The sequence below is a fragment of the Sus scrofa genome, chromosome 3, assembly GCF_054392235.1.
Source record: "Sus scrofa isolate SSC_HxYL_T2T_F1_AM1 chromosome 3, Sscrofa_HxYL_maternal_Yorkshire_Landrace_v2.0, whole genome shotgun sequence".
In the NCBI taxonomy this organism is placed as follows: Eukaryota; Metazoa; Chordata; class Mammalia; order Artiodactyla; family Suidae; genus Sus; species Sus scrofa.
The window spans coordinates 1,260,847-1,288,387 of record NC_139385.1 but is presented as its reverse complement, the minus strand read 5'-3'; the positions used below and the strand labels follow the sequence as shown (position 1 = coordinate 1,288,387).

The 27,541-nt window shown below is 63.7% G+C and overlaps 1 protein-coding gene across 6 annotated transcripts in view; it reads left to right on the top strand.

Moving 5' to 3' along the window:
* The window catches only part of MAD1L1 (mitotic arrest deficient 1 like 1), a 309,825-nt gene that overhangs the window by 243,135 nt on the left and 39,149 nt on the right, over positions 1 to 27,541 (top strand). For 3 of the 6 annotated variants that reach the window (XM_085016334.1, XM_085016335.1, XM_021085975.2), the window contains 2 exons: positions 2,034 to 2,241; positions 24,920 to 25,110. In XM_085016334.1, coding sequence (XP_084872460.1) covers positions 2,034 to 2,241; positions 24,920 to 25,110 — 399 coding nt within the window. Of the gene's footprint in view, positions 1 to 1,782; positions 2,242 to 24,919; positions 25,935 to 27,541 lie in introns of all 6 variants that reach the window. The other 3 variants (XR_014839941.1, XR_014839939.1, XM_085016333.1) reach the window with 3 other exon arrangements.

The following is a 27,541-nucleotide window of genomic DNA, read 5'->3' as shown; positions in this document are numbered from 1 at the left end:
TGACTGCACGTGATGCCCCTGCGGAGGCCGGCAAAGGACACGTGTCCGCCGGGCCAGGTGGGGCCGGATGTGACACCGAGGGCCTCTCAGGTGGTGATGCCGCCCTGTGCGATGCTGCGATGGCGGAGACAGGACACGAGGCCTTGCGGAGAGTGCAGCTGGACGTCTGCAGGCCTTTGGGAGGGTTTGCAAGGACGGGGCTCCCAGGGCAGAACCAGAGAGGGACGGAGCGGAATCACCGACGGGGCAGGTGCTGACCCAGGCAGGGAAGGCGTGGGTTTGTAAGCCGAAGGCGAGGGGAGCCCGCCCGGCTCAGGTCCGCTGCCCGGGCAGGGTCTCCTCAGAGACGCTCACACCCCAGTGCCGCTGGACGGGCTGCTGAATCCAAGGGGCCGGTACGCGGCTGCCAGGTGCGGGGGGGCCCTGGGAGGCTCCGTGTGGACGTGGGTTAGAGGCGCCGACGTCCGCGTGAACCTGTGTTTGCTAGAGGGCCAGTGGGTTACGCGTGGGAGTGTCTACGAGTGAGCACGTGTGCCCGGGTGAGTACACACAGGTGTCCCGGCCGTCAGCCACCTCTGGACGCCAAGGAGGCAGCCACCCCCCGGCAACAGCGAGCACACACAGCGCCTAGGTGGCGGAGTCCAACACCGTCCCCAGTGGCAGGGCTCCTGGCCTGAGTGCGGGTTCCAGGCCTGGGGCAGGCAATCACCAGCATGAGCTCAGAGGGTCTCCTAGTGACCAGGGGTGAGTGCCCCCCCAAACCCAGGATCTGAGTTCTCGATGGGGGTCTGTCAGGTGGACAGGGGAGCCAGTTACAGGCCCCTAGGAACCCAGGCAGGATGATGGGACCCAGCGGAGAGCAGATACCGGAAGTCGGCGCAGAGAGCAGCGAGGGCCCGAGGGCCTGGAGAAGGGACAGGTCTCCCGCGGGGGCTTCGGGTGGGAGGGACCTAACCCCGACTCCGCAGCTGTGGGAGGGAGTGCGTGGCGACGTCCTTCCGAAGGGGACACACCCACCTCAGCCAGGGGCCACGGCCACCTTGGTAACGGCCTCCACGTGGGGCGATGAGGAGGCGCTTACTCTGGGGTCTTCCTCCCCCAGCCCGCGACCCCGGGCACTTGTGAGAAAAATGGGGCACCTTCAGGACACCTGTCAGCACCCCCCCCAGTCTGGAGCCTGAGAAACTGTCAGCCCGGGGGAGCCAGGAAGTGGGACCACTCAGCATCACGGGGTCCCGGGTGGAGGCTGCCAGAGCGGGAGGGGCCGGGAGGGCCTGGAGCGTGAAGGATGGGTTCGAGCCATGGCGGCGCCCTGTGTGTTCGTGAACCGTAGCAACCTCGGTGCCACGTGGCCTGGCAGTAACGGGGGCCGTGGGGGCTCTAAAGTGGCGTCACCGTTTTTCGCTTAAGTTGTTGAGAGGTTTTCGTGTGTTTTAAAAATCTTAAAAAAAAGTTCTCCTTGTGGCTCAGCGGGTTAAGAACCTGAAATATTCTCCATGAGGACGTGAGTTCAATCCCTGGCCTCACTCAGCGGGTTAAGGATCTGGTGTTGCTGTGAGCTGTGGTGTAGGTCGCTGGCCTGGCTTGGATCCCACGTGGCTGTGGCTGTGGTGTAGGCCAGTGGCTACAGCTCCAATTCAACCCCTAGCCTGGGAACTTCCATATGCCACAAATGCAGCCTTAAAAAAAAAATCTTATAAAGCAGGTCTTGGGTTTCAGTCTTAAAGACAAGAGACAGGAGGTCTGCTGAGTTAAAAGCTGGCGAGAGCCCAAGGTCAGTAGGACGCTTGCCGATGGCGTTTGAAAGCGTCGCCCTACTAAGGGCCAGCCGTCCCGGTCACTGTACGAGTGGTACCGAGACTCAGCGACGGGCGCTCCTGTGTTGAGAGTCTCCGATGTTCCGCAGGTGGGTTGGGTGGGTTTTTTCGGGACGCGGCAGTGAGACCGGGGGGGTGGCTGGGCTGCACGCGGCTCCGCTCTGCCTTCGCTCGCGCTCTGCCTGGGGCTCTGACCTCCCGCCTGTGGTCCCGCAGGGTGACTTTGACCAGAGCAGAACCAAGGTGCTGCACCTGAGCCTGAACCCGGCCAGCGTGGCGAGACAGCGGTTCCGAGAGGACTGGCAGCAGCTGCAGGAGGAGTGCAAGCACCTGCGGGAGCTGGTCCGTGCCCTGGAGGCCGGGGGCCCCGTCCCCGCCGACCTGGAGGCCGCCGCGGGGCTGCCCTCGTCCAAGGAGGTGGCAGGTAGGCCCCCTCCCCATCCGTCTGTCTGTCGGTGGGCAACCCTGGGCTGTGCAGGAGGTGGAGCCTCCGTCCAGGCAGGTGGGCGGGCCTGCAGAGCAGCAGGAATCGGGCAGGCGCCAGAGGCTGAGTCCCCGACCGCTGCGGCAGGTGTGTCCGCTCATCCCGAGGAAGCCCAGTGCGCTGGGGGGACAGGGACTGTGTCTCCCCACCCGCGGGCCTTTCAGGGAGCCCGCAAGCCCTCTGCAGCAGGGCCCGCACGGCAAGAAGCAGCCGTTTCCAGCGTGCGGTCTCGTGTGCCCTGAAGCCCCAGACCAGGCTGCAGCCTCTGGAGTCACCGCTCGTTGTTCCCGGGCAGCTCCATGACCACCAAGCCCGTCCACTGCGTGCCTCGGTCACCAGGCGCCGCCCTGGGCACGTCCCTGCTGCGGTGCAGAGGCAGGTCCAGCAGCTCCAGGGACAGAGGGCATCCCTTGAGGACCCTTCCCAGGGGTCACCACCCCACTCCCATGGGGAAGGCCGGAGGCCAGGGGGCACCTGCGGCCTCCCTCTGCAGTTGTTGGAGGGTGCCCAGCGCTGCCGTCCGCTCAGGGCCTCGGGCGGCCTGGGGAGAGGGCACCCCGCCCTCTGGAGCGCGGGGCTCTCGGGTCTGCAAGGGCGTAGGCAGCGTCCGCCTCGGGCGTTGCTCAGGGGCTTTTCCTCCCGGGAAGCCGCCTCCGGCTTCCTCCTGCGCGTTTGCAGTCTCGCCCCGTGTGCCTGCAGGGTGGGCGCTGGGAAGTGTGTGCGGCGTCACGTCCTCCTCCCTGGCCTGTGATGAGCCCGCCTGGTGCGGGGTCTGTGCCTGGCTCCTTCGCTGGGGTCTTAGCTGCAGCTCTTGCTGTCCCCACGTGCACCCAGCCTTTCTCTAAATGCCCGAGGCCCCGTGTCCCTGGTTGGCAGCCTTGCTCGGCGCCAGGCACACACGGTCTCAGAGGTCCAGGGCTCCACGTCAGCCAGATCTGAGTTTCCGTCCCAGGGGTGCACCCTCGAAGCAGCAGGGTCTTGCCCAAAGCTGCACCCGGCCGTTCTCCAGGAGGACGCTTGCTGTACAGGGTTGCAAAGAGGCAGGCAGGTCTCCTCACCCAGTCCTGTGCCCACGTGGACCACAGCCTCTCCCATGACAGTACAGAGTGGCCGTCTGGACACAGCCGTTTGTGCTCTCAGAGCAGCGGTTCCCGGGGGCAGCGGGGGGCAGGCTGGCAGCAGCCTCCCGGGACGTGTGGGCTCTGAGACCTGCGAGCTCAGAGCTCCTGGCTCAGATGGGCCCCCCTGCCCCCATCTATGACCTGCTGCTCTGCAGACAGCGTGGCCAGGGCCATGAACAGGGTAGAGGGGGAGGCAGGTGGGCACCAGAGCCCCACCCATCCTGCCCTCCCTCTCCTCTCACCTGGCGGCCATGTGGCCCTTGGAACCCTGTGCAGCCCCGGGAGGCCCACAGGCACTGGCCCTAGAGGCCCCGGAGGCAGTTGGCTCTTCCCTCCACGGTGGCCCCGCCTCTGCTCACAGGCCACTGCTACCTGTCGCTAAGATTGTCCAGCATCTGAAAAACAGCACAGAGCAAACAAGTGAAAAGATGCAACTGGAGGGAATAGGCCTTCAGAGTGAAGAAAACCCCAAGAAATTGTGCCTTCGGAGAGACAAGGAGAGACATTGGCCAGAACATGAACAACGGACTTTAAAAGGTTTCAGAATGAAAACTAATGAGCTACTGAAAGTTAAAAACATCTAAGAGTGAGGGGTTCTCTCTGTGGCAGAGTGAGTTAAGAATCCGGCTGCACGGCTCGGGTCACTGCGGAGCTGTGGGTTCGATCCCGGCCCAGTGCAGTGGGTTTAGGGTCCGGCTTGGCCATGGCTGTGGCCCAGGTCGCAGCTGCAGCTCACCTTCCATCCCTGGCCCAGGAACGTCCATATGCCTCAGGTGTAGCCAAAAATAAAGAAAAACCCAAGAGTTAAACGGAAGTCTAAACAGAAGACTTATAAAGTGGAGCAAGTTTATCTGAAAGTGGGACGAAAATGCAGTGAGGTGGAAACAGGAGGAAAAGTTCGGAGAACCCAAGGAGCCGTCCTTGAGAACAGGGCGCCCAGAGCTCAGGGTGAGGGGGCCTCTCGCGTGGCGGATGATGGCACCCGCCCGGCAGCAGGAGTAGGTCACTTGTCAAAGGCCAGGACTGGCACAGCTTCCGCTCCTCGCTCCTTGGCAGCGGCCCTGGAGGCTGGATAGTCGTGGCCGCTGTCGCATGCGGCAAGCCCAAGTTTGCGACGTGATGGGAGAAGCTGTACCTGCCACGTGCCCTCCTGGGCACCGGGCTTGGCTGGGAGTCGGGAGGGGGGGTGTTGTGGGGCCGCTGCCCAGCCTCAGGTGACCGGGCTCCAACTGGCAGGGGGACCTTGTGCCCAGGTGTTCCTGGGCCGTTGACAGGCAGGAATCGCTGACAACCCTCTCGGGGCCGTGGCCCTGGATGGCAGAAGCCTCCCCCAGGGCCCCCTCCTTACCCAGCCTGGGCCAGAGAGATTAATTGTAGTTTAATTAGGCAGTGCATTCATATTCATCGAATCTTGTCAGTGGCACACAAGGTGATCACACTGTCACCGCCTGGCTGCGTAGCCGATCCCCAGGGGTCCCCGGCGGAGCCCCGCCTGCTCTGCCCAGGGAGGAGGGCGCCGGCCGGGGGGCTGCGGTGGGACCCACGCCGTCCGCTCTCCCAACGGAGCCGCACCCTCCTTCCCACGTCCGCCGTCTGCTGTCCGCCGGCGCCACTCAGCAGGCACGGTGGGCCACGGGGCGCCGGCCAGCAGGGCTCTCGGGTCCAGGGCTGCCCCTCCCGCCGCCGTGGGCTCGTGTGTAAGTGAGGGTGGAGTGGCAGAGCGGGCTTGTGTGGCACCTGCCGACTCAAAACAGGCGTCCGCAGGACCCGGCCCTGCCCTCGGGCCATCAGCAGGGGCAGAGCCAGGGGAACACGGACCGAGGGGACGGGGAGACCGGCTCATTGTTCCCAGCGGGAGGGGCCCCCGAAGAGCCAGGAAGACTGCGGGACGTGGGAGGCGAGGGGGAGTCGCCCCCCGGGGCTCCCCCACACCGGGAGGCCCAGGGGGGCCTGGTCCGATGCGCCTGAGCCCGCGGCCCCGGCAGCGCAGCATCGGCGCCCTTCCCTCCGGGCCTTGCAGCAGGTGGAGGGAGGCTGGCTTGGTCCCTGGAGAGGATCTGAAAAGGGAGGCCTCTGAGGCGCTAAGGCTGGAACCCGAGCCCGCAGCGGGGGCGGGGGTCTGGCTCACCCAGACGTCGTCACAAAACTGCTGAGAGCGGAGGACAGGACGTCACCGCCAGTTCCCGTGACCAGGAGTGCATGTCTGAAGGGTCGACGCGGGGAGCAGGGCTGCGGGGTCGCGTGCTGCGCACCTGCAGCTCCACCTCCTCGCCGCGCCAGGAGCTCCTCTCAGGCGAGTCCCGGCTCGCCCTAAGCGCCGCCTCCCTGACCCCCGCAGGGCAGGCGTTGAGCCTCTTCTGGCGAGGTTAGCTGTTCCCGTGTCCGCTCGGGTGGGCCGAGTCGCCCTCGGGTCTTTGCGCATCCTTGGCGGTTGGATCATTGCCCTCGCTCGCATCTGGAGTGTTGCGTTTCCTGACAGTGTCTGTCTCAGAGCAGGTATTTTTAGTTCTAATGTGCTCTGGTCATCAGTTTTTTTCCTAGAGGAGTAAGATCTGAGAACTTTGCCGAACCAAGGTTGACACTTCCTTCCTGCCTTTTCTGCCGTGAGTCGTCTTTTAGTTTGGATTGAACACCGTGATCCTTGCTGAGTTAATTCTTGCCTGTGACATGAGACTTGGGTTGAGGTCCTTTTTCATGTAAATGCCTACTTGTTCCCGCATCCTTCTGCCTCCCAGTTACCTTTTGCCACCTTCCTCGATGCATCTGACTGATTTACGTGGGTCGTCTTGTGTTCACTGACCCGTCTGTCCCTGCACTGTCTTGGTAGCTTGACATTAAGTCTTAAAACCGGCTGCAGAATCCCTCCAACTTCACGCTCCTTTTTCAGAGTTGTCCCGGCAGCTCCACTTTGTTGACTCTCCGTTTAACTGCGGGTTCAGCGCGTCTGCATCTACAGCAGTCCTGTCGAGATTTGTATGGGAAACCCATGAAATCCATGCATCAGTTTGGGAAGATGTGTATCTTTAATGTCACGAGTCTTTTTAATCCAAAACAGGCGTCTCTCCATTGATGGACGGTTTCTGTCTTTCGGCAGCATCTTGCTGTTTTCAGCACACCCCCCACCTCTGGTTTGATAGAAATATGCTTGTTTCATTGTTTGCTTATTTTCGGCCTCACCTGAATGTGTTTGTCTTGACTCTTCCCATTGTTCTGTGCTTGTGCGTTTCTTGGGCTGAGGTCACTCAGCTCTGGTGTTTCTTCTTTGCAGGCGTGTTTTCTGTGAAGAGGGACAGTTTCATAGCTTCCTTTTAACGGATGCCTCGTACTTCAGGTTCTTGTCCTGTGGCCCAGCCTGGCCTCAGGACAGTGTTGGGTACCAGTGGTGAGAAGAGGCCCCCTGGCTTTATTCCTGGCCCTTGTCTCTTGTTTCCACCCGTGCGCGTGCCACCAGCTGAGTGTTCCCCAGAGGTGCCCTTTGTCAGTTCCCGTCTGGTCTCACTTTGCTGAGTGTTTATCACGTTGGATGTTGTTTGTCACATGCTTTTCCTGCATCAATTGAGAGGCTTTTTTCTCAGCGGCACCCACGGCGTGTGGAAGTCCCCAGGCCATGAATCAAATCCAAGCGGCAGCTGCGACCTGCGCCACAGCTGCAGCAACTCCAGATCCTTAACCCGCTGCACCACACTGGGAACTCCAAGACGAGTGTTCCTTATTTTGAAAGGGCCTGGGGATTTTCCAGGTCGTTCTCTGCTGTTGACGTCTTCCCTAATTTTGTTATGTTCAGGGAACACGCTTTATGTAATTCCGAGGGTTTTGAGTTGAGCATTTGTCTGGTGGCCCAGACCGTGAGCTGTCTTCGTAAATGTCCCCGGGTCGTTGGTGAGGACGGGCCTTCTGGCCTCTGTCGCGTGCGTGTGAGCAGTTTCCCTTCACTGTAGCGTCTAAGTGCACGGGACTCAGGCCTCCCTTGGAGGACGCCTTCTGTGTGCCTCCTCTGTCTCATCCCCACCTCTGCCTCTTTTCAGGTTCCTCGCACGCTCTTTAGCGCGGCGTTGTCATTGCCTTAGTTTTTAAATGCTCTCTGCGGCGGCTTTTTAACGTGCCGCGTTTAGGAGTGACGGTGTGCGTGCTCCTGCCTTTCCGCAGGGCCCTTGTCACTAGTGTTTCCCGACGTGAGGGTGAGACGCCTTGGAAGGCTGAGGTCACACTCCGCCCCGCCGCAGTGTGGCCCTGTGCCGGTGCTCACCGCAAAATGTGATTACGGCTTTTAACTGTCACACGTACTTTAAAGAGCACGTGGGGACAGGAATCGCTCAGGATGTTTACGTGGACACTGAGCGTTTCTGTCGCTCTTCCTTCGTCCCTGAAAGAACACGTTCCCTCTGACACCGTTTCCTTTTGCTGGAAGGACTTCCCTTGGCACTTGGTTCAGAGCCAGTCTGCTGGAAGGGCCCCCGCGTTTCCCTTCACATTTCTTCTGAAATGTTCTGGCTCTGTCGTTGTCCTGCCTTCCTTCCTGGGGCAGCTCCGTGGCGTGTGGAGTTCTGCGGGCAGCCTGCTCTCTGCACTCCGCCGCCCCCCCCGCCGCCGCCCCCGTTCCTGAGCCCCCTCGCAGGCCTCTGGCCGCAAGTCCGGGGCTTCGTGCTCACGGCCACCACCAGCAGGGGACAGCGAGGACAGCAGTGGGGCCTCCCTGGCTCTCCTGGGGCCACCACCCAGAGGGTCAGAGAGAGGGGCCTCTCCGGGCCTCCGCAGGCCGGCCTGGCGCCCGGAGACGGAGGATGAGCAGAGGAAGCAAAGTGAGGTCTCTCCCTCTTCCTTTTCGGGCCAGAAAAGGAGGCTTCTCCCGACTCTCTGAGCCCAGGCCAGGTGGCACCAGAGTCCAGACAGCAGCAGCGGCAGACCTCGGGAAACTCACCCAGGTGCAGTGGGTAGTCTGACTAGTCCTGTAAGCATCACGCTCCTCGGCTCCGTAATCACAGAGCTTTCGAAGAAAGAGCTTCGGGGCAGCCGATTTCATGGGAAACTTTCCTAACACTTCGGGAATTAACAGCAGTTCGCACGGTCTCTTCAAGAAAATGGAACAGAGCGTTCTTCCACTCCTTGTATGAAGCAAATTTTACTCAGATTTCAAAATCAGTGATAAGACAAAAAGAACGGGAATCTGGGGTTAATAGATGCAAACTTGCATCTGGAGCAGACAAGCCATGACATCCTGCTGCAAAGCACTGGGAACTCTGTCTTGTCCCTTGTGATGGGACGTGATGGAAGATAATGTGAGAAAAAGAAGGTGTGTGTGTGGGGGGGGTCACTTTGCTGAACAGCAGAAGACAGAGAGAACACCGTAGATCAACTGTAATGGAGGACATAAAAGTCATTTTAAAAAATTTAAAAAAAAAAAGCAAAACCTCCAGGAATGTACGGACGTGTTCCAGGAATGCAAGGCTGACTCATCATTCAAATGTCAGGTGAGGTAATCCGTCAAATTACTGTGATCCCGTCAGTTGCTGGAGCGAAAGCCCTTGGCCACCTTCCACACCCGGAAAAGCTCAGCCAGCGAGGAAAGCGGGGGCTTCCCTGGCGGGACCAAGGTCAGCCGCACGCCCTCCAAAGAGCATCATCCGCACGGCCGAAGGGGCAGGCTTCGCTCCCCAGGTCCAAAATGAGACGCGGAGGTGTCCATCTCAGCGCCCGAGCAGGCTCCCGGGGGTTCCAGGCAGGAAAGTGGGAAAGGAAGGGTACACGACACTTCCTCTCTGCAGGTGACACGTCTGTCTATATAAAAAATCCTGGAGTTCCCGTCGTGGCGCAGTGCTTAACAAATCCAACTAGGAGCCATGAGGTTACAGGTTCAATCCCTGGCCTCGCTCCGGCGTTGCCGTGAGCTGTGGTGTGGGTCGCAGACGAGACTCGGATCTGATGTGGCTGTGGCTGTGGTGTAGGCTGGCGGCTGCAGCCCCAGTTAGACCCCTCGCCTGGGAACCTCCATATACCACAGGTGCAGCCCTAGAAAAGCCCTCCCCCAAAAAAAATCCTAAGAAGCTTTAAGAAAAAAAAGCTAATGGAGTGATTCGGCTCTGCGTGCTTTCTCGTGTCCTGCAGCCTTGCCGAACACACTCTGCGTGGTGTGTGTGAGGCGACCCCACACGAACCTGATGCTTCCAACAGCCAACCTGCGGAAGCTGGAGTTTAAAACACCGCCCTTCCTGGTCACTCTCCCCAGTGTCCAAGTCCGCAGTGTGATTCTAACAAAACGTAAAGACATCTGTGTGCAAAGCTCCAGAGCCCGGAGCGAGGAGTTAAAGGGCTTGCGAGCTGGAGGGGCGACACCACGCGTGTGGACAAGGAATTCACTCCCGCGAAGGCGTCCTTTCCGAGCTGATGCGCAGATGAACTGCGGTCGGCGCGGCGGCCTCGGCTCTCGGTTGAGGTGCTTGGGGTCCTATGGAAGTTCCCGGACCAAGGATCGCGTCTGAGCCGAAGCTGCGGCAAGGCGGGATCCTTATCAACCCACTGCGCCCGGCCAGGGATCCAGCCAGAGTCACCACCGAGACGGGCCAGGTCCTTAACCCACTGTGCCGCCGCGGCAGCTCCCTTACTGCGTACTTTGAATTTTTTACTAAAAAGGCATCTCCTTTTTATGTGCGTCTCCTTGATTACAAATGAGAATGTTTTATTTCCTCTTCTCTAAATGGTCTCATCGTGACCAAAGTGCCTCTCTCTCCTTTTTTGTTCGGTTTATGTAGAAGCTTCCCTTCTAGTGTTTCTCTATGATTATTTTATGTAGAAAGTTTTAACTTATTTTGGAATCTCATCTATTCACTCCATTGCTTTTAAGCTTGGACCGTTCTTCAGTGATTTGATAAAGAATTCTATTTCCTTCTGGGATTTTTTGGAGGCTTCTTTTTGATATTTAGAGATCTAATCTACTTGAAACGCCTCTTGGTTTTTGGTGCAAGGTCAAGCTCTAAACTCTCCCTTCCCCGGACCACCAGCAGCCGCCCCCGTGCCGCTTCTCAGGTAGTCGTTCCCTCTGGGTTTAGGATGCGTCCTTAGCTTTATTTAATTCTTTCACATAATAGGATCTCTAATCGCGTTTTCTGGGTTTTTTATTTCCTTTTTCTGTACCATATTTTTAGGAATTTCAGGAACAGCTGAAAGTCTCCTTTAGTGTCTGGGGTCGAACACGGCGTTTCCCTTTCTTTTTTCCATCAGGTTTTTCTTTCCTGCTTGTTATCCTGAGTGGATTCCAGAAGTGCTCTGTCAGGTCTTCTGTCTTGTGGACGTTGCATTAAATGTATAAATTACTTTGGCGGGCGTGTCGCGTTTCCGCCTGGCCGCCTTCTCTCTGGGTAGGCCAGAGGGTGCCAGGGGAAAGAGGGGCCGTGTGCAGGGCGCCCCCTTCTCGGCCCCTGGGCAGGGGCGTCCCCCTGGGTGCTTGGAGCCCCCTGAGGCGCCCCCTCCCCGCCATCTGCTGCAGGGCTGGGAGCTCAGGGTCCCGGCCATCCGCCTCCACCAGGCAGGCCGTGAGCCCCGTCCCGCTGTGATTGCGGCTGCGCCCTCCCTGTGAGAGTTTGGAGGGACAGGGAGGGGAGCCTGTGCCCCGCGTGCACCAGACGCCCCTTGGTCTCTGCCGAATGAGGTCTCCAGGCCTCTGCTCTTCAGCCTGGGCTCAGGGCCCGTCCCGGCCTCGGGCTTCCCCCGACCGCTGCTTCCCACCTGCCAGATGGCCGTGCCCCAGGTCCCCTGGTGAGGCCGGCCACACATTGGCCGCAGGAGGCCTGGGTGCCTGGGTGAGGGGCGCATGGGGGGCTGGGTCACGCTCACTCTTGAGGCGGGGAAGGAAGAGCAGCAGTACTTCCTCGGCAGCTGCCCCGGCCTCCCCCAGCCCTAGTCTGGCCGGGTGACTTTCAGGACCAAGAGGTACCACCCTGCCAGTCCGCACCTCGTGGCCCTGCCGTGGGACCTTGGCCCAGTTCCTGTCCCCTGGGCCTTCGTCCCCTCTGCTCTGAGCTGAGGCTGATCACCCGCCAGGCCCTGGTGCCACGAGTGTGCAGTGACAGTGACGGCTGTGTGAGCATCGGCTCTGCTGACCCAGCTGCATGTGCAGGGGCCTGTCTGTCCTTTGCCCCACAGTGCCACCTGCCTCGGTCACAGGGGTGACCTGCCAGCTCCGGTGAAGGGGTCCAGTTCAGAGGTCACTAGGGGGCCAGGGGGCCAGAGGACTTGGGTTCAAGCCCTACTCTGCCACCGAACTGCTGGGTGGTTTGGGCATGGACCTCAGCTTTCCCACCTGTGACCTGAGCCCAGAAGCCCCCGGGGCAGTTGTGAGCCCAGTGACGTACCCGGTGAGAGCGCAGTGGGGTCTGCACAGACTCTCCCGGGGGGGCTGGGGACAGTCACTGTCGTTGCCAGAGTTGCCACTGCTCAGAGCTGCCCGGAGCCGCCACTGCCCAGAGCTGCCACTGCTCAGAGCCGCCCAGAGGTGCTGAGACAGTCATCACTGCCACTGAAGTGGCTTCTCCAGAGCTGGGGACCCAGGGCGGGGCCCCCAGAGCCCTGTGTTCTCAGCCTGCTCCGGGCCTCCGGCCTATCGGTGTGTGAGAGGCGGGCGCTGCCCTTGCCCGCGACACCAGGCCCTGTCCTTCCTGCTGGCAGACCGTGTGCTGCGTTGAAACCGGTTGGCGCTTTAATCGCTGTGTGTCCCGGGCTGTTCTCTCCCACACTGTTTGTTTATTCTTGGTGTCAGGTAGTGAGGACAACACCATCAATTAGGCGTTTAATTGGAGTGTAAGGAAGTCGTGTAATTTAATCTCCGGGTTGCAGGCAGACAGGGCCGAGGACAGGGCGGGCCTGCCGGTCTCCCGGCGGCTGCACCCGGCTCCGCCTGGCCTGCTCCGTGTGAGCAAGTCCCCGGGTGACCCTGCCGCGTGGACGCGGCGCCCACATGTCCTGCAGCCAGGCCAGACCTGATGCGTCCCCAGCCGCCTGCCAGCATCCCCTCCCCGGCCCTCTCCCGCTGCTCTGGGACGGAGCCGATGGCCCCGGCCAGGCAGCCTGCTCAGAAAACAGGCGGGGGGACGTTCTGGGGGACTCTTCGTGCAGAGAAGCTGTCTGTGGGGCCCCGTCCCCACCGCCAGTCGCTAGGATGGCAGCATGAGCACGTGCAGGACCGAACTCCCCAGCCTCCGTGAGGCCCCAGCACCGCGCCGGCTGAGGGGCCCGGATCTGCAGCGCTGACACCCCCGCACGCCGCGGGGCAACCTCGTCTGCTGCTGGCGGGAGCACGCCGTGGTGCAGACAGCTGCCCTGTGACCGGCGTCACGCTCCTCGGCCTTCACCCAAAGAGGAGACAGTTCACGTCCACGCGAAAGCCTGTGACCGCCAGAACCTGCAGGCAGCCGCGGTGTCCTCCAGTGGGTGGCTGGACAGACAGACTGTGGTCCGTCCAGGGATGGGGTGTCACCCGGGCTTTGGAGTCACGGAGAGACCAGAGGAGGCGGCTCACGTGCGCATCCCTTGCTCAGAGAAGCGGGTCTCAAAAGGCTCCACGGCCTCTGGAGGAGGCAGAGCCCGGGGGGCAGCGGCGGCAGCAGCGGTGTCTGCCCGCGAAGCCAAGGGAGGAGCAGGCGAGCGCAGACGTCCAGGCCAGTGAGGCCGTGGACGCAGGTCGTGGTGTGTCCAGTCCCGTGGCGTGGGCAGCGCCCCGCGTGAGCACACTCGGACTTGGGGTGACCGTGCCGTGTCGGGGCGGCCTCGGCCCCTGTAACCGATGCCCCATCTGGCGGGGCTGGTGGTCGTGAGGGAGGCGGCCCGTGGGCTGGAGTGCAGGAGTCTTTGTGGCTTCTGCTCAGTTTTGCCCTGAACGTAAAACTGCCCTTAGTCCTTTTTTAAAAAGGAGACAGCTAAACTCCCAAGCGTCCCCTGTTTCACGTGTACAGGGACTTTGAGCGAATGTGTGATCCCCGGGGTCTGACTTTTTCAGCTCCAGCGGCCCAAAGGACCCCTTTTCCTGTTTGCCGTGAGTGCCGGTTCCGACCCGCAGCCCATCAGCCCTGCCCTGGGTCCCACGCACGGCTCGTCTTCCCTGGACCCTCCAGGCAAGGGGATCGTGCGTGTGCTCCCGCCCTGGAGCGTGGTGTCCCCCGGGCCGCCCGTGCTGCAGCCGCGCCACCGCCCTTTGCGTCCGAGGCCGCTCTGCACGCACCCGCGCCGTCACCGTGTCCGTCCCCATCGGGCGACGCCCACTCGGGCTGCCGCCACCTCTTGGCTGCTGCGGGTGGTGCTGCTGCAAACGTTTGGGTACCAGCCTGCGTGTGGCCTAGGTTTACGGGTCTCCGCGGTGGGAGAGGAGCTGCTTGGTCCTCTGATAAATTTGTGTTGAAGAAGCCGCTGCAGTGTGTTCCAAAGTGGTGGCAGCATTTGGTGTCCCCCAGGGATGTCCCTGGAGCCCCTGTCCTTCTAACGTGTTCTCTGGCCTGGGGTGGAGCCTCCGGACGCGTGGAGGTGGTGTCTCGGTTCAGCCGCGTTTCTTGGAAGACGGTGGCGCCTGGCACGTTTTCATGCCCACCTGCGTCTCCCCTGGAAAAAGTCCACGGGACGCTCTGGCTCCCTTTTCACCTAGATTGTTTTCTTCTTTTCCTTAGTGTTGTCTTTGAGAAACGCGTGGTTTGAATCTTGATGGAGCCTGATCTGGCCCTTCCTTCTTTTGTGGGTTGTGGCCTCCTGTTTTCCTTCTGGAGGCTTTTTGACGCCAAGCCTCGGGTCCACATCGGAGAACTGGTGTATGTGTACAGGGTCAGGGTTCGTCCTTGAGGTCCGGTTGCTGGTTGTGCTGCTGCTTGGGGACCAGTTGATGGGCTGCTTCTGGTCCAGATTCTCTGCACCTGCGCCTGCGCCTGCACCTGCGGACAGACGGCTTGTGTTTTCCCACCTCCCTGTGCGTGGAGGGACTCTTTGCGTCCCCGGGGACACGTGTGAGTCGGGGCCGCCCTCGCGTTCCTTGGGCAGTCCAGGCGTGTCCCCACCGCTGGGCCTTGGCACATGGTCCCTGTGCCTGTGCCACGCTCTTCCAGGGCCTCCCCAGCTGTCCTTCTGGGGCGGCGCCCCCGGCCTGTCCACGCTCTGCCCGCTGCCGCCCTCCAGATGCCGCCTGCCTTGTCCACATGGTCTCTCTGGGTCCCTAGTTGGAACGTGGCCCCATCAGGGCTGGCGTTTGACCTTTTGTCTACACCATGCCCTCCGAGGCTGCAGGGCTGCCCAGCCCACAGTCCATGGCCCTGGGATCATGACTGCGCCCCCCAGGGAGTGCACGGCCTGGGAAACGCGCACATCTGACTGTGTCAGCTCACCACACCGCCAGCCAGACGTGTCACCACAAACCGCACGGCTCCACAGCACAGGTGTGTCACCTGGCAGCTCTGGGGTCACAAGTCTCACTTGGCTAAAACCCAGGTGTCGGCAGGGCCGTCTCCCCCTGAGGGGCTCGGGGGCGGGGGGGCGCACCCCCGGGGAGTCTCCCTCCTCCCTCACCTCGCTGCGCCGGACATTTGGGTGCAGGTGGCGCTGTGGTTCTTTGTGCGTGAAGGCCTCTCGGAGAGGTAGCAGCTGAGCAAAGGCTGGAAGGAGAAGGGTGTTTCCGGAGGCCAGACCAGCGGTGGGAGCCACCGGCCTGCATGTGGTTGGGTGTCGGTCCAGGCAGCAGAGTTCAGACGGATTCCTGATTTCCAGTACTGACTCTGCCACCAACCGCTGTGTGTCCTCAGGTTAGTCACTCGACCCCTCTGAGCCGCAGCGCCCTTCTTGGGCAGGAGCTGTCCCCAGCGCCCTTCTCGGATGGAGACCCAGGCTGCTGATCCCCCAAGCAGACCCTGGGACGCCAGGGCCACGTCCAGGTCCGAGGTCCTGATGGTGAAGTGTGTGCCGCCCCAGGGGGCCTCCCCCACGCCCCTTCCCACCTTCCAGGCCGAGCGTGTGCGTCTGGCACGTTCCTTCTTACAGACAGAGCCCAAATGCTCTTCACATGGTGGCTCCGCATCCCAGACCCCGAGTCCGGCCCTGCTGGGAAGCCTGTGTCCTCCCCCCGCCCCCGCCCCCGGCCGGCCCCTCGGGGCTGCTCCGCTGCCCGGCGGTTCCGAGGTCCTCCTGTCCTTCGTCTCCTGCTGTCTGAAGAAGCCGTCACCTGCAGGCCTGAGCCGGGCCGCGTACATTAGCCGCTCTTACTAGACCACCGCGTCTCAGAAGGAAGGAACAGAAGATTTAAAACTCTTGTCTTGCCGAAAGCAGGCAGATTGACTCGAAAATGACTCAGTCAATAAAAGATGAGCTCTGAAGAGGCTGCCCCCTCTGAGAGGGAGCTCGCCTTCCAGGGAATTCGTTTTCGTAAGCCCACTGTCAGGAGTTAATAAGACATGCAGCAGGCGGAGCGCAGAAAGCGCCAGAGCCTCCTGCAACCTCCGCCGGAGCCGGCGCCGGTGCCACGACGGCCAGCGTCTCGCTGCCTCCGTCCCCTGCTCCATCTCCCCCCGGAGCCAGGGAGCCAGGCCGCACCTCATCCTGCCACTCTCCAGCAACCTCTGTCCTGCCCAGTGCCTCGGCCCCTCCTCTGCCCGGGTCACCCCTGGAGCACCTGCAGGGAAGTTGCCAGAAACCTGCCGTCAGCAGCTCCCCATCCCATCCCGTGCTGTCTCGGGGTTTGTGTTGTGCTCCCTGCTCGGGTGGTGTCTGGCTCCGGCACACGTGTGTGAACAGGCATGTGACTTTGCACACATGGGTGCATGAGTGAGCCTGTGTGAGCACGTGTATGCGCCTGGGTGAGTGCGTGTGCGTGTCGGGAACACACGTGTGAGCACGGCTTCAGCAGTCTGCTGCTACCTGCCTGAGCCTCAGGTGCCCAGCCCGTGAGAGGGGGGCGCGCCTGGTGGTGCTTCGTAGGCTCGTCGCAGAGCTTCGGACGAGCCGGTGCTCAGGGCGAGTTAGGCCTTCACTGGACCAGCGGTTCCGATCCCGCCGCCCGCCGCCCGGGCAGCTGCGAACAGCACGGCGCGGGCCCCGCCCTTGCGGGGTGGGGGTGCCTTGGTTGGAAGAAATGGGTGGTGACCAAGCAGGCAGATGATGAGTCACGTCAGAGGGCAGCACGTTCCACGAAGGTACCCAGCGCGGGCGCCCGAGAGGCCCTGCTGGTGGCCTGGGCAGCGGGCAGCCTTCTGACCGAGGGGGCTCCTCGCAGCCGTGCTGGCGCCCGAGGGCCTCAGGGGGCCCGTCCCACCCTGAAGGCCTGGCGTCTCTGCTCTCTGGCTGCGTGTCGTTGAGCAGGGCACTTACCCTCTCTGGGCCCATGCCCACGTCTGCCGGGCAGCTCGGGGCCACTCCCAGCCCGGTGAGACGCAGGCCGCGGCCTCCATCCAGGCCCAGCCGGGCCTCCCCTCCTGAAAGAGGCCGGCGCTGCTCTGGCTGGGCGGGCGTCCTCGGGGCTCGGGCTGCTGTCTCGGCCGTGGGGGAGGGCATCTTCCTGAGAATGTGATGTCACATGAGCGCCCGCTGTCACCCCGGGAGTCTCCCACCCCATAATCTGGTGGGCTGTAATTGCTGGTGTCTTTTCCCATCGTCTCTGTGCAAAGGTGACAAGCCGCTCGCCGAGTGAGCAGTTAATCATACAGAGACGCCCGTTTGAAAGCCGGCACCGCGCGTACCCAGGCGGGCGTCTGCCAGGCAGCCTGGCGGTGGGCACGCGCTCTGCTCATCTGCATGTAATTCCAGGGCCAGTGTCTCCTCTCCTGTGAAACGTGCAATTTCCGGCCCAGCGGGGAGCACGGGCTCATGATGGAGAGACTGTTCCCGGGCCCTCTGCTCCAGACCGCCCAAGCACCGCCGTCCCCTCTGGTGGCAGGAGGCCCTGGCCAGTGGGTGTCAGGCTCCTGTTGTCCTATCACAGAAACCAGCAGTGGGGGACAGTGGTGCCCCGCCGCGCCCTTTCCGAGAGAGGTGTCCTGCCTGAGTGCTGTGTGGCGAAGGCGGGGCCGGGGACCCGGAGCCACCCAGCTGGCTCGGGCACGCGCAGATCTGGGCCGGCTGGCCGCGTGCCCCTTGGCACCTGCCCACACACAGACCCCTCTCCTCTTCTGGAACTTGGGACAGGAAGCTGGCGTCCGCGAGGACCAGTGGAAGGCCCCTGCCATGTCAGGCCACTGCCCTGCGCCTCTGTGAAACCATCCCAGAGCCCGGCACTCATAGGAGGCCACCGTCCCCTCGTCCCTCCAGATGGCCAGCTGGGACAGGACACACACCCAGTCATTGCCCTGTAGTGCTGGCTCCCATGGTTGCTAATAAAATTGCATCAATATTTGATGGCTAATTATTAAATATTTAAAATGTAAAACTGAAATAGTTTAGAAGTTACCAGACATGAATAATTCAGCCTGGAAGCGTGGCCCAGCGCTGGGCCTGAGCCAAGCCAGCCGTCCTCCCCGCCTGCTGGGGCCCCCGAGTGCTCCCTGGGGACCCAGAGGCCCCGCGGGCTCCTCGGCCTCCCCGCTGCACCAGCCGCCGGGCTTCCTCGGGAAGGCCCCTGCCTCCCCCTCGCTCAGCCGCCTCTGGGGGTGCAGCCCTCCCGGAGGCAGCCCCCGGCCTTTGTTTGCCTGCAGGGACCAACTCAGAACACGTTGGCGTTCACCCCCGAACCTGCTGCTGATGCGTGGGGGCACGTGTTTACCCCCCCCCCCCGCTACTTCATGGCCTGAGGCTCTGGCCACCCCCTCATGCCCACGGTCTGCTCTCCAGACCTCCCAGGCCTGGACCAGCACGTTCCTGTGCTGCCCCCATTCCCTCGAAGCCCAGCTCAGGATGGAGCCCAAACCCACTGCGCTTCGGCGACCCGCTGGTGACAGGACGGCACCCCCGTCCGGAGCTCCCCCGGGGGCCCGGCTGCACCCTGTCCTCTCATGTGTCCCCATGTCCAGGCTCCGGTCTGGGTCCGGCGTTGCCCCTTGGGGCTCTGGAAGACCTGAGACCTTCTGTCCCCAGGCCACCAGCCAGCTTGGCTCTTGGAAGAGTGGGCGGTGCCCCCCCCCCACGCGCCCCCATGCCCTGCCCTCCCCCATGGGCAGCCTTAAGTCCTTCCTCTTTGCCTGTGGCCCTGGCGGCCTGTGAGCGTGCACGGCGTCTAGAAACAGCCGCCAGCTCAGCCCCGGCTCAGAGGGCTGCTCTTTTAACGGTGAAATATTCGTCCTTTTTGTTGGTTTCTTAAAGCCTGGAAATCTTAGCGTTGCCTAAGTGTTTTTTATTCACTTTTCAGAAAGAGAAATGACTCTGTCCTGAGTCCCCAAAGGAAAATTTCCAAAGCGGCTTCCAGCTCCTGAACCGTCGCTGCAGGAGCCCCGCCTGCCGGCCTGTGATGAGCTGGGCCTCCGCCAGCACTGGGCTCAGATCTCTGTGTCCGTGACCTGGGCTGGTCCCTTCGCCCCTCGTCCCAGGGTGGCCCCCACCCACCACTGGGCGGCCCTGTCTCAGCACTAGTGTCCCCAGATGCCCTGGGCTTTCGTCACCATCGCCTCAGGGACGAAAGCCCTTTCAGAGCCCCTGTGGTCACCCGGTGCTTTTGTCATGATCCTGGTCGGCCCCGCAAGAGCGGGCATGGGCAGGAGGGCGGGGGAGCAGCCCCACCCGTCTGCCTTGACCCCCCGGGTTTTCCTCCCAGGGCACCAGGGCACGTGGGGTGGTCCCTTTCACGGCTACGAAAGCGGATGCCAACGTGGGCTCAGAGCGAGGCAGACGCAGCCCTGCCGTGCGCCACGCCTCGCGCCCTGAGTGAAGGCCGGCGCGCACGTGGCTCTGGTCCCTGGGGCAGGCGCGGCCTCGGCTTTCAAGCCATGTGACCATGCACACGGCTCCCTGCCTGCCCGCCCCTGGTGGCCGAGTCCCACACGGGTTAGAGCCGCGTGCGGGACGCGGGACCTCGTCTCACGGCCGGAACGCACAGCGTCCGGTGGTTACAGGTCCCCATCCCCTCCTGGGCGCCCTTTGTCCTTCTGTCCTGGACTCCGTCTGGTTTCCACTCGTGCCTCACGCCCTAGGGTCCCCTGGCTGAGCTGCCGCCCGTCAGCCGCGGGGTGGCTTCCTTTTCCTGGGCCGCGTTCCCCTCGGGCCCTGCCTGGCGCTCACCGGACCCCCATCCCCGGGGCAGCTGCCTGCTGTGTCCCCCTGCCCGTCTCTGGTCATCAGGGCGTGTCCTCCGAAGCTGAGGACAGCAGGCGCAGGGTCTTTTCTGAGACCCTTGTCCCCGCAGACCAGCTCTTGCCCAGGGGAACGTTCCAGGCGGAAGCCCGGTTCCCCGGCGCTTTGCAGGCTGCCCTCCGCTGAGGGTCTGCTCGGTTTTAGGAGGTGGTCCCGAGGCTGGGACGTCCCCCGTCCCCGGCGTCCGCGTGCTCTGAGCATCATCACGGCGGCCTCCGCAGCCTGGAGAGACACGCCCTTTGCTTGCAGAGGCTTTTTGGGATTTTCTTGAATTTTTCTCTCCCACCCTCCTTCTGAGATCTCGCACGTGAACCCCTGTTAGTTGGGTACGGGGGCCCCAGCCTCTCGCGTGGTCTTTCCTCCGCTCTTGTCCGGGACTGTCTTGAGCGCTGTGTTTGCAGGGTCCTGGCGTCTGTCTTGGCCGCGCGTGGACGTCCAGCAGCGGGTGGACTCTGCTCCATTCTCCAACACGGATGGAGAGGTGGCCTCTTGCAGGGCTTCATTCTGTCTTTGCGGCAGGAGCTCCCTGCAGCTCTGCTGACCCCTCACCAGGAGGCAGAGTGATATCTGCGTGCGGGTCGGGGAACCTCCGTCTGGGGCTCGTCCATCCACTAAACACAGAGGTGCGGCCCCAGCCCGTGTCCTGGAGGGGCCGCACCCCTGCTGCCAGGGGTGGGGGGGCCAGCAGGGAGCCCCTCCTGCCCTGCCAGGCTCAGAGAGCCACCGGGGGCATCCCCCGGCGCAGGCGGTTGCGGTGACCGAGTGCGAGGCGGGGGGGTGAAGGCCCTCCAGCCCCCTGCGGACCGGGCCCCTTCCCTGCACAGCCGAGGGTCGGGTCAGCGCTGGCAGCGTCGTGGGGGCTGGCTCCTCGGGAAGCAGGCGTCGGAAACAGAGCCAGGAGCCACAGCTCCTCTGTACCAGCGTGAGGCTGGTCGTGGTGTCCCTGCTGCCCTCTGCTCGGGAGAGGCAGGGCTGTCATTGGGCAGAGGAGCCCTGGTGACCCCCTCGGACAGACCCAGGCCTGGATCCTTGGCGCCCTGCCTGCTTTGCCTGCGCCGTGTGCTGAGCCCTCCTCCCGCCCAGCCCCGCGTCCGCCGCCTCTCCTCCTTCCGTGGGGTGGGCGCGTCTGGGCGGTGGGGGGTGGGGGTGACGCCTGGGTCAGCCTCCTTTAGGGGTTTTGTGGGGTGTGGTGTGCGACAAGCGACAGCAGCGCGTCTGTGCTCCTCGAAATGCCCTGGGGACACGGTTCCGAGCACGAGACCCGGTCCCGCCCCCTGGGCTCCTGTCGGCAGGAGGATGCTCCCTAAATACCCCGCTGTGCCGTGGAAGCGGCTGTGAAGGAGGACCCGAGGCGGGAGACCAGACCCCCCCGGGGTGACGTCAAAGCTGGGGTTCGGGAGACGCTGCCCAGGCGCGGGCAAGGCCCTGGAGCGGCTCTTCGGTCTGAAGCCGCCTGTGCAGGTGGACACGGGGGGCAGAGGCTGTTCCTCAGCGCCCGGCTCCTCTTAGAAGCTCAGAGCTCTGTCTGGGTGACTCAGGCCCTCGAGTAGGACGGGGGCTACACCGCGCCAGACGGGGGAGGTGGGAGCCCGGAGAACAGGGAGTCTGACCCGCCGCCTGGGCCGCCCTGGGCCGAGGCCGCTCAGAGCGCGGTGGTCCCGGCAGGAGGCTCGGGCCAGGAAGCAGCTCGGCCGTGAAGTCCAGAGACCTGTGTTCCGGTCCCTGCTCTGCGCTGCCCCCCCCCCCCCGCTGCCTCCCCCGTGAGGGGCTGCCTTCCCCATGGGCGGCCAGGCGGTGGGCAGCGCTGCTCTGCCATCAGAGCCCTTCTGGACTCGGCTGCGGCCTTGAGAGGTCCCAGGATGGAGGCCACGGTGCTCGGAGCAGGTGCTACTGCTGGAGGTCTGTCCGCAGGGCCCAGGGCCGGGCCAGGCAGGCACACGGGACCGCTGGGGTTGCCCCAAGGGTCTTTTGCATGTTTCAGAGTGCTGCCCAGCCGCACCTCCACCGTCCCGGAAACGGAAGGGGGAGCAGGCAGTGCTGGGTGCCGGCGCTGGTCTCCCTCAGAGTGGGGTCGGCGGTGGGGTCTGGCCGAGCGGGGGAGGAGCTGCTGCCGGGGCCCGGGGCCGTTTCTGCCACTGCGCCACGGCCCCCTGCCCTCTGCCTGCAAGCTGCTGAGAAGGAAACTGAAGGCCGTGCGGTGTGCGCTTTGAGTAACGTAGAGGGGCCGCCGGGCTCCGCTGGCCGCGAGACCAGGGCTGGAGGCCTGCAGAGGCAGGCTGGGCTCACGCCTCCCTTCTCTGTCTGTCTGTCCATCCATCCGCCTACCGCTAACCACTCCTCCAAGATAAAACCAGTGTCCAGATTGGGGGCGGGGACCTGGGTCTCCGGAGGTGAGTGCGTGTAAAGGCGTCATGCTGACTCCTGCCCCGCCGGCCCGTCCGCGACAGCGCCGTCGAGCTTGTCCTGCGTCCTGGCCACACAGCTCGCCCAGCCGCCGCCTGCAGTTCCCGGGGGGGTGGGTGTTGGAGGTGACCGTGAGGACAGCTGGGGGTCGGACCGCCAGGCGGCCCCTCGGATGTGGCTGGAGGCAGCCAGTGGGCCTGAGCCAGGCCGCACGCCAGGTCGGGAGCGTTGGCGCTGCTCCTGGACCTCCGCGTCCACTCCTGCCTGCACCCCGGGGCCTGCGCTCCACACCCAGGCCCTGGGCAACCGGTCCTCTCTTCCTGATGCCCGCTGGTCCACCTGCCTCCCCTCCCACCCCCAGATGTGCAGGGAGGGGCTGGAGGGGGTGGCGAGGAGGGCGGTTTGGCTCAGGAAAGACGGCCAGCCGGCGGCTGGGCGGGGCTCAAAGGGCGGGAGAGGCGGGAGGAGCTGCCGAGTCCGGCCCGGGCACAGGGCCTTGGGACCCTCTCCGTGTGTGGACGTGCTCTGGGCCAGCGCCGGGGGGAAGGGGCGCCTGGGCTGGGCCCGGACGTGGGAATCCTCATCCTGAGTGTCTGGTGACCCGTCCCTGGTGACCCGTCCCTGGTGACCGTCCCTGGTGACCGTCCCTGGCACAGCCAAGTGGCCTGGACGTGTCCGTGGCAGTGAGTCCTGGGCGGGTGGCCGGGAGCCTGGCCGAGCCCTGGGAGCCACTCGTCTGCCCTCCTGGCCCTGTCAGCACACGTGGTCGTCGCCCGCAGGTCAGGCCGGAGACCGGGCGCTGGGCCTTGGGACAGCATCTCGAGTGCCCCGCACACGGCCACCCGGTCCCGCCAGAGGAAGCCTGCGCTCACTCAGAGCTACGCCGTTTCCAAGGAGGAGGGCCTGTCAGTTATTTACCTAATCCACACCGTCCTGAGAATTATGTGTGCGCGTGTGTGTAAGCAACTGAGCTGCAAGAATCAACGGCAGCGGCGGCGGAGGTCAAAACACTGATTTTGCCCCAAACCGAGGCGGTCGCCCCCGGCCTCCCAGACCACCTCGCTGGGTGGGCTCTGCTGGAAGCAGCCTCCCTCTTGCCCCACCTGCCCCAGCCCACCGTGTGGCCTGGAGGGAGCCGCCCCTGAGCCCCAAGTTCCGGCCCTGCCTCGTGGGGTGCCTGCCGGGGGTCCCGGTGCCAGGTGCGCAGAGCATGGTCCCCGAGAGTGGCCAGTGGCACATCTGCTCCTGGGGCCTGTGGACTAACAGGCAGCATTGCGACGCTGAGGGCAGAGGGGGTTCCCTTCTCCCAGGTCGGAATGCACTTGTCACTGGGTTTGATTTTCCCCTTGGCCGTCTGGGATCTGCTAAAGGCGGCGCTGTGCCTGGCGCGGTGAAGGGTGGTGGAAGCCCCTCCTGGAGCCGACGTTCCCCGCTGACTGGTCCGACCTGCTCGGGCCGGTGGGAGACAGGGAAGAGCACCGGGGTCAGAGCTGCCCGTTTCCTTTCGGTCTCCCGGTCTGATTGCTCGCCTGGCGACGTCCGCAGCAGAGGCTCTCAACTCCAGAAGAAGAGCGTCTGGGGCCGGGGGACCGAGCCGGTCGGCGGGCAGCCAAGTGGCAGGTGCTCGGACGTCCGGGAGCACAGCCGCCGCGGGGAGGCTGCAGGGGCAGTGCTGCCCCCAGGATCCTCATTCAGAGCCCGGGAGTGGGGGTGGGGGGCGGTACCAGGCTGCCCACCACGCTGCAGGCCGTGTAGACAGGACCCGACATGTGGGTTCAGAACCCCGGCGTGTCCCAGCATGTGAGCGGTACTGAGGTTGTTGGGAGTCAGGTCCTGGGGTCAGGAAGCCATTCCGATGCTGTGAGTCTGTGGCCAGGGGCTCAGCCCTTGTGTCCGTCTGGCCAGCGGGGGGGACCCTGCACCCCACAGCCACGTGGTCACAGCCAAGCATGTCGGGGCCTGTGCAGTAGTTGACCCAGCTCCTACCCGAACCCACCCGGTGCTCGGCCGCCAGCCCCTCGCTTCTAGCTTCATCCTGGAGACAGCCTCAGGAGGCAGCTGTGTGCCCCACGGACCCAGAACCAGTGGGGGTGGCGGACAGCCCAGGCTGGGGGGCTCTCTCTGGAATACAGGCTCCCTGTCCTCCTCACCCGTCCCCGAGGTGAGCCGTTCTGCACCTGCTCCTTTTAAACCAGCCCCATCAGGGAGGGCACCCACACCAGCTACAGACATGCCACGGATCCTGGGGGGTCAGCCCAAGGAGGGGTCTGTCCCCGTCCCCGTGGGGGTCCAGGGCCGCTCCAGCGGGGAGATAACTTGTGTGCGTTGAGTAGAGGCAGGCTCGCTGATTCGTGGGGCTTAACCGAAGTTTAATGACTCAGCAGGCGCCCGGGCAAAGGCTCATGGCATCGCTAGGTTACCTCTGGGACCAACGCAGCTGGTATCTCCCTGTGCGGCTGTGCGCCTGCAGCACTGGCGGGGGCCAGGGCTCTCTGCCCCGAGCCGTCCAGTCAGAATAGGCCCAAGGGGCCTCCCAGACCCTGCCGCCCAGGGAGCCTCTTGGCCCCCGGTGACTGGTCTCCGGGCGGCCGGCAGGGAAACCCCCAGGCGTGCGGTCCAGTCTCCAGATAACGTCCACCCCCGTGCTTCTCCGAGCAGGCTGCGGCCGGGCCCCGGGCTGCCGTCCAGGGTCGGGGTCCCCGTCTGCACCCCCTGGAGCGGGGCGAGCCCAGCCCTGTCGCCAGGCCGCTTCCCGCTCCTCCTCTGCCCCCGGGAGCCGCGGGCGTCGGCCTGGGCCCGCCGGCGTGGCCCGTGGCCCCTCTGCGCCCGTTCTGTCCTCACCGCCTCCCCTCCCCTCCCCGCAGAGCTGAAGAGGCAGGTGGAGAGTGCGGAGCTGAAGAACCAGCGGCTGAAGGAGGTCTTCCAGACCAAGATCCAGGAGTTCCGCAAGGCGTGCTACGCGCTCACGGGCTACCAGGTGGACATCACCACCGAGGGCCAGTTCCGCCTGACGTCCATGTACGCCGAGCGCAAGGCCGACTGCCTCGTCTTCAAGGTAGGGCCGCACGAAGGCGTGGGCAGCCGCAGCGAGGGCACTGCTGAGCCCAGCCTCCCCCAGCTCTCTCGGGACCCCAGGCCCCGAGCTGCCCTCCACTCCTGGCGTCAGCCCCACCTCTGGGGGCAGCAAGGCGGGGGCTCCGGTGTCAGCAGTGCCAGGGCTGAGGGCCAGGGGTGGGGGGAGCCACTGTCGGGCCAGGGAGGTGCCCTGGGCATTGCCAGGTGTGCAGCTAGACGGTGACAAGACAAGGGAGAAAAGCCACTGAACCCGTGCTTCTCCAGGTGCTGGAGGAGCCAGGCTGCAGGGACCCCCAGGAGACGGGGGCAGGGGCCTGTCTCGGCGCGTTTGCCCTAATGCCCAGGCAGTGTTGCCAGGGCACAGTGCAGGGTGAGGCAGGCCTGGGAGCAGGACCCCTCTGGGTCAGGGTGGCCTTGGCCTGGGTGGCATCTAGGCTTCTGGGCTGGGCCAGTCGTGGGGACTGAAGCCCGTTTGGGTGGAGGTGGGAGGACACGTCCCGGGGCAGAGCTGGAGGTTGACCCGTCGACCAGGAGGTCAGGCGGGCTGGAGATCTGGGTGGAGCAGCCCGGTCCCATCACTAACCTGCGGGCTCGACCCCCGCTCCCGACCCCCATGAAGACGGCGCCAGGAGTGGGGCGGGGGCTGCACTTAGCCCCCTGCGCTGCCGCGGGGACACACCTGCTATCTGTCTCTGCCCGTGCTTGTAGCAACAACGAACCAACTGCCAGGGCGTTTTTTGGTTTTTTGGGGGGGGGTTTTTTGGTCTTTTTAGGGCCGCACCCGTGGCATATGGAGGAGCACAAGCTGGGGTCTAATTGGAGCTACAGCTGCCGGCCTGCACCGCGGCCACAGCCAGGCCGAATCCCTAACCACGGAGCGAGGCCAGGGATCGAACCCGCAACCTCATGGTACCTCGTCGGATCCCTTTCTGCTGCACCACGACGGGAACTGCCGTTTTCCTTTTTTATAAAAAAAACCCGTAGCCAGTGTGACACCCGCCTTTCAAGCATAATTCGGAAGTAAACAGGATGGCTCTTTGCTCCGTCATGATTTTATGATAAACCCGGTGCCGGCCGGGCTCTGGAGGGTGCTGGGGTGGCCTGTCGCCACGTCCTGGGGAGGCTGCAGAGGCAGGAGACGGGCGGGAATGGAGCTCACGAGGCAGGAGGGGGTCCCCGTGGGCTCGGCCTCCGGGCGGCCACCCCTTGAAGGCTGGCGTCTGGCTCCCGCTGGCCCATCCGCGGCGGGCGGCCCCCTCTTGTCCCCTCCTTTGTCCCCTCCTTGGCGGTCTCCCCACTTGCGGTCACACCTGCGTCTCAGCCTGGTCTCTGGTCTCCTGACATTTCGCAGCGTTTTTTCTAGATTTCTCAGATTTCTGGGTCATGTTTGTCCATTTTCACACCTCCTGAAGCTTTTCAAACCTTTAAGTAAAACATGCAAACCCGGAGTCTCTAAATAACCCGTCAGAGGTGGACTTCGTCACTGTTGGGTAGTTCCCTGTGCTTGGGAGTCACTCGGGGTCACTGATGGGTACTCGATAGCTGACAGCTTGTAGAAACCCCGTGCGGTTTTCACCAAGAGTCCGTAAATAAAGGCGCCCCGTGCGGAGCCGGTCCCTGGGGTCTCACTGGCCACGTGGGTCTTGCAAAGTACGAAGCACAGTTCTCACTGGATTTCGCATGTTCATTAGCGGAAATGATGACTCTTTATAAAAACAAAACCTTGGGAAAACTCTCCCCAGTGTTTCGTGTTGACGGATCCTTGAAAATCCAGAGCACGGCTCGCGTGGAATCCCACCTCCCAAACACAAGCGCTGCCGGCCTGCTGCGTTTCCTCCGGGTGTCTGCGCGTGTAGGAAAGCGTGTTTGTGTTCACGGAGTCAGGATCGAGGTTTACACGCACACGTACCCCTGCACGGCCTGCTGCCCCCACACGGGTGGTCTCTGCAGACCCACGGTGCTGCGCCTGCCTTGTCACCTCACTCAGGCCCCCTCCCGTGAGCGCACCCTCCTCTCGGGCTCCCTGGCGGCACAGGTTTGAGCTGCTTCCAAGGCCGAGGGCTGTCAGGCGCCGGGGCCCGAGGGGGCGCTGCCATGGGGGGGCGCTGAGGACGGGCTGGGAGCTGCCAGCCTGCTGGCGGGAAATCTCAAGCAGAGCGCTGGAACGGATTCTGCTGGCAGGTTGCTGTCATCGCTGCCTTCTTGCTGCTGCCAGAAGCGCTGAGCCCAGGGACGGGATACACGGCCCACAGCTGCCCCGCCTGCCAGCTCAGGGCCGCGGACGGGCAGGGAGCCAAAGAGGAGATGAGCAGGGCAGACAGGCCCGCCGCCCACAGACCCTGCCCGCCCACCAGCAGGCCTCGGGGGGTGAGGTGCACTGGGCCGCCCCCGTCCTGCAGCAGCTGCGACCC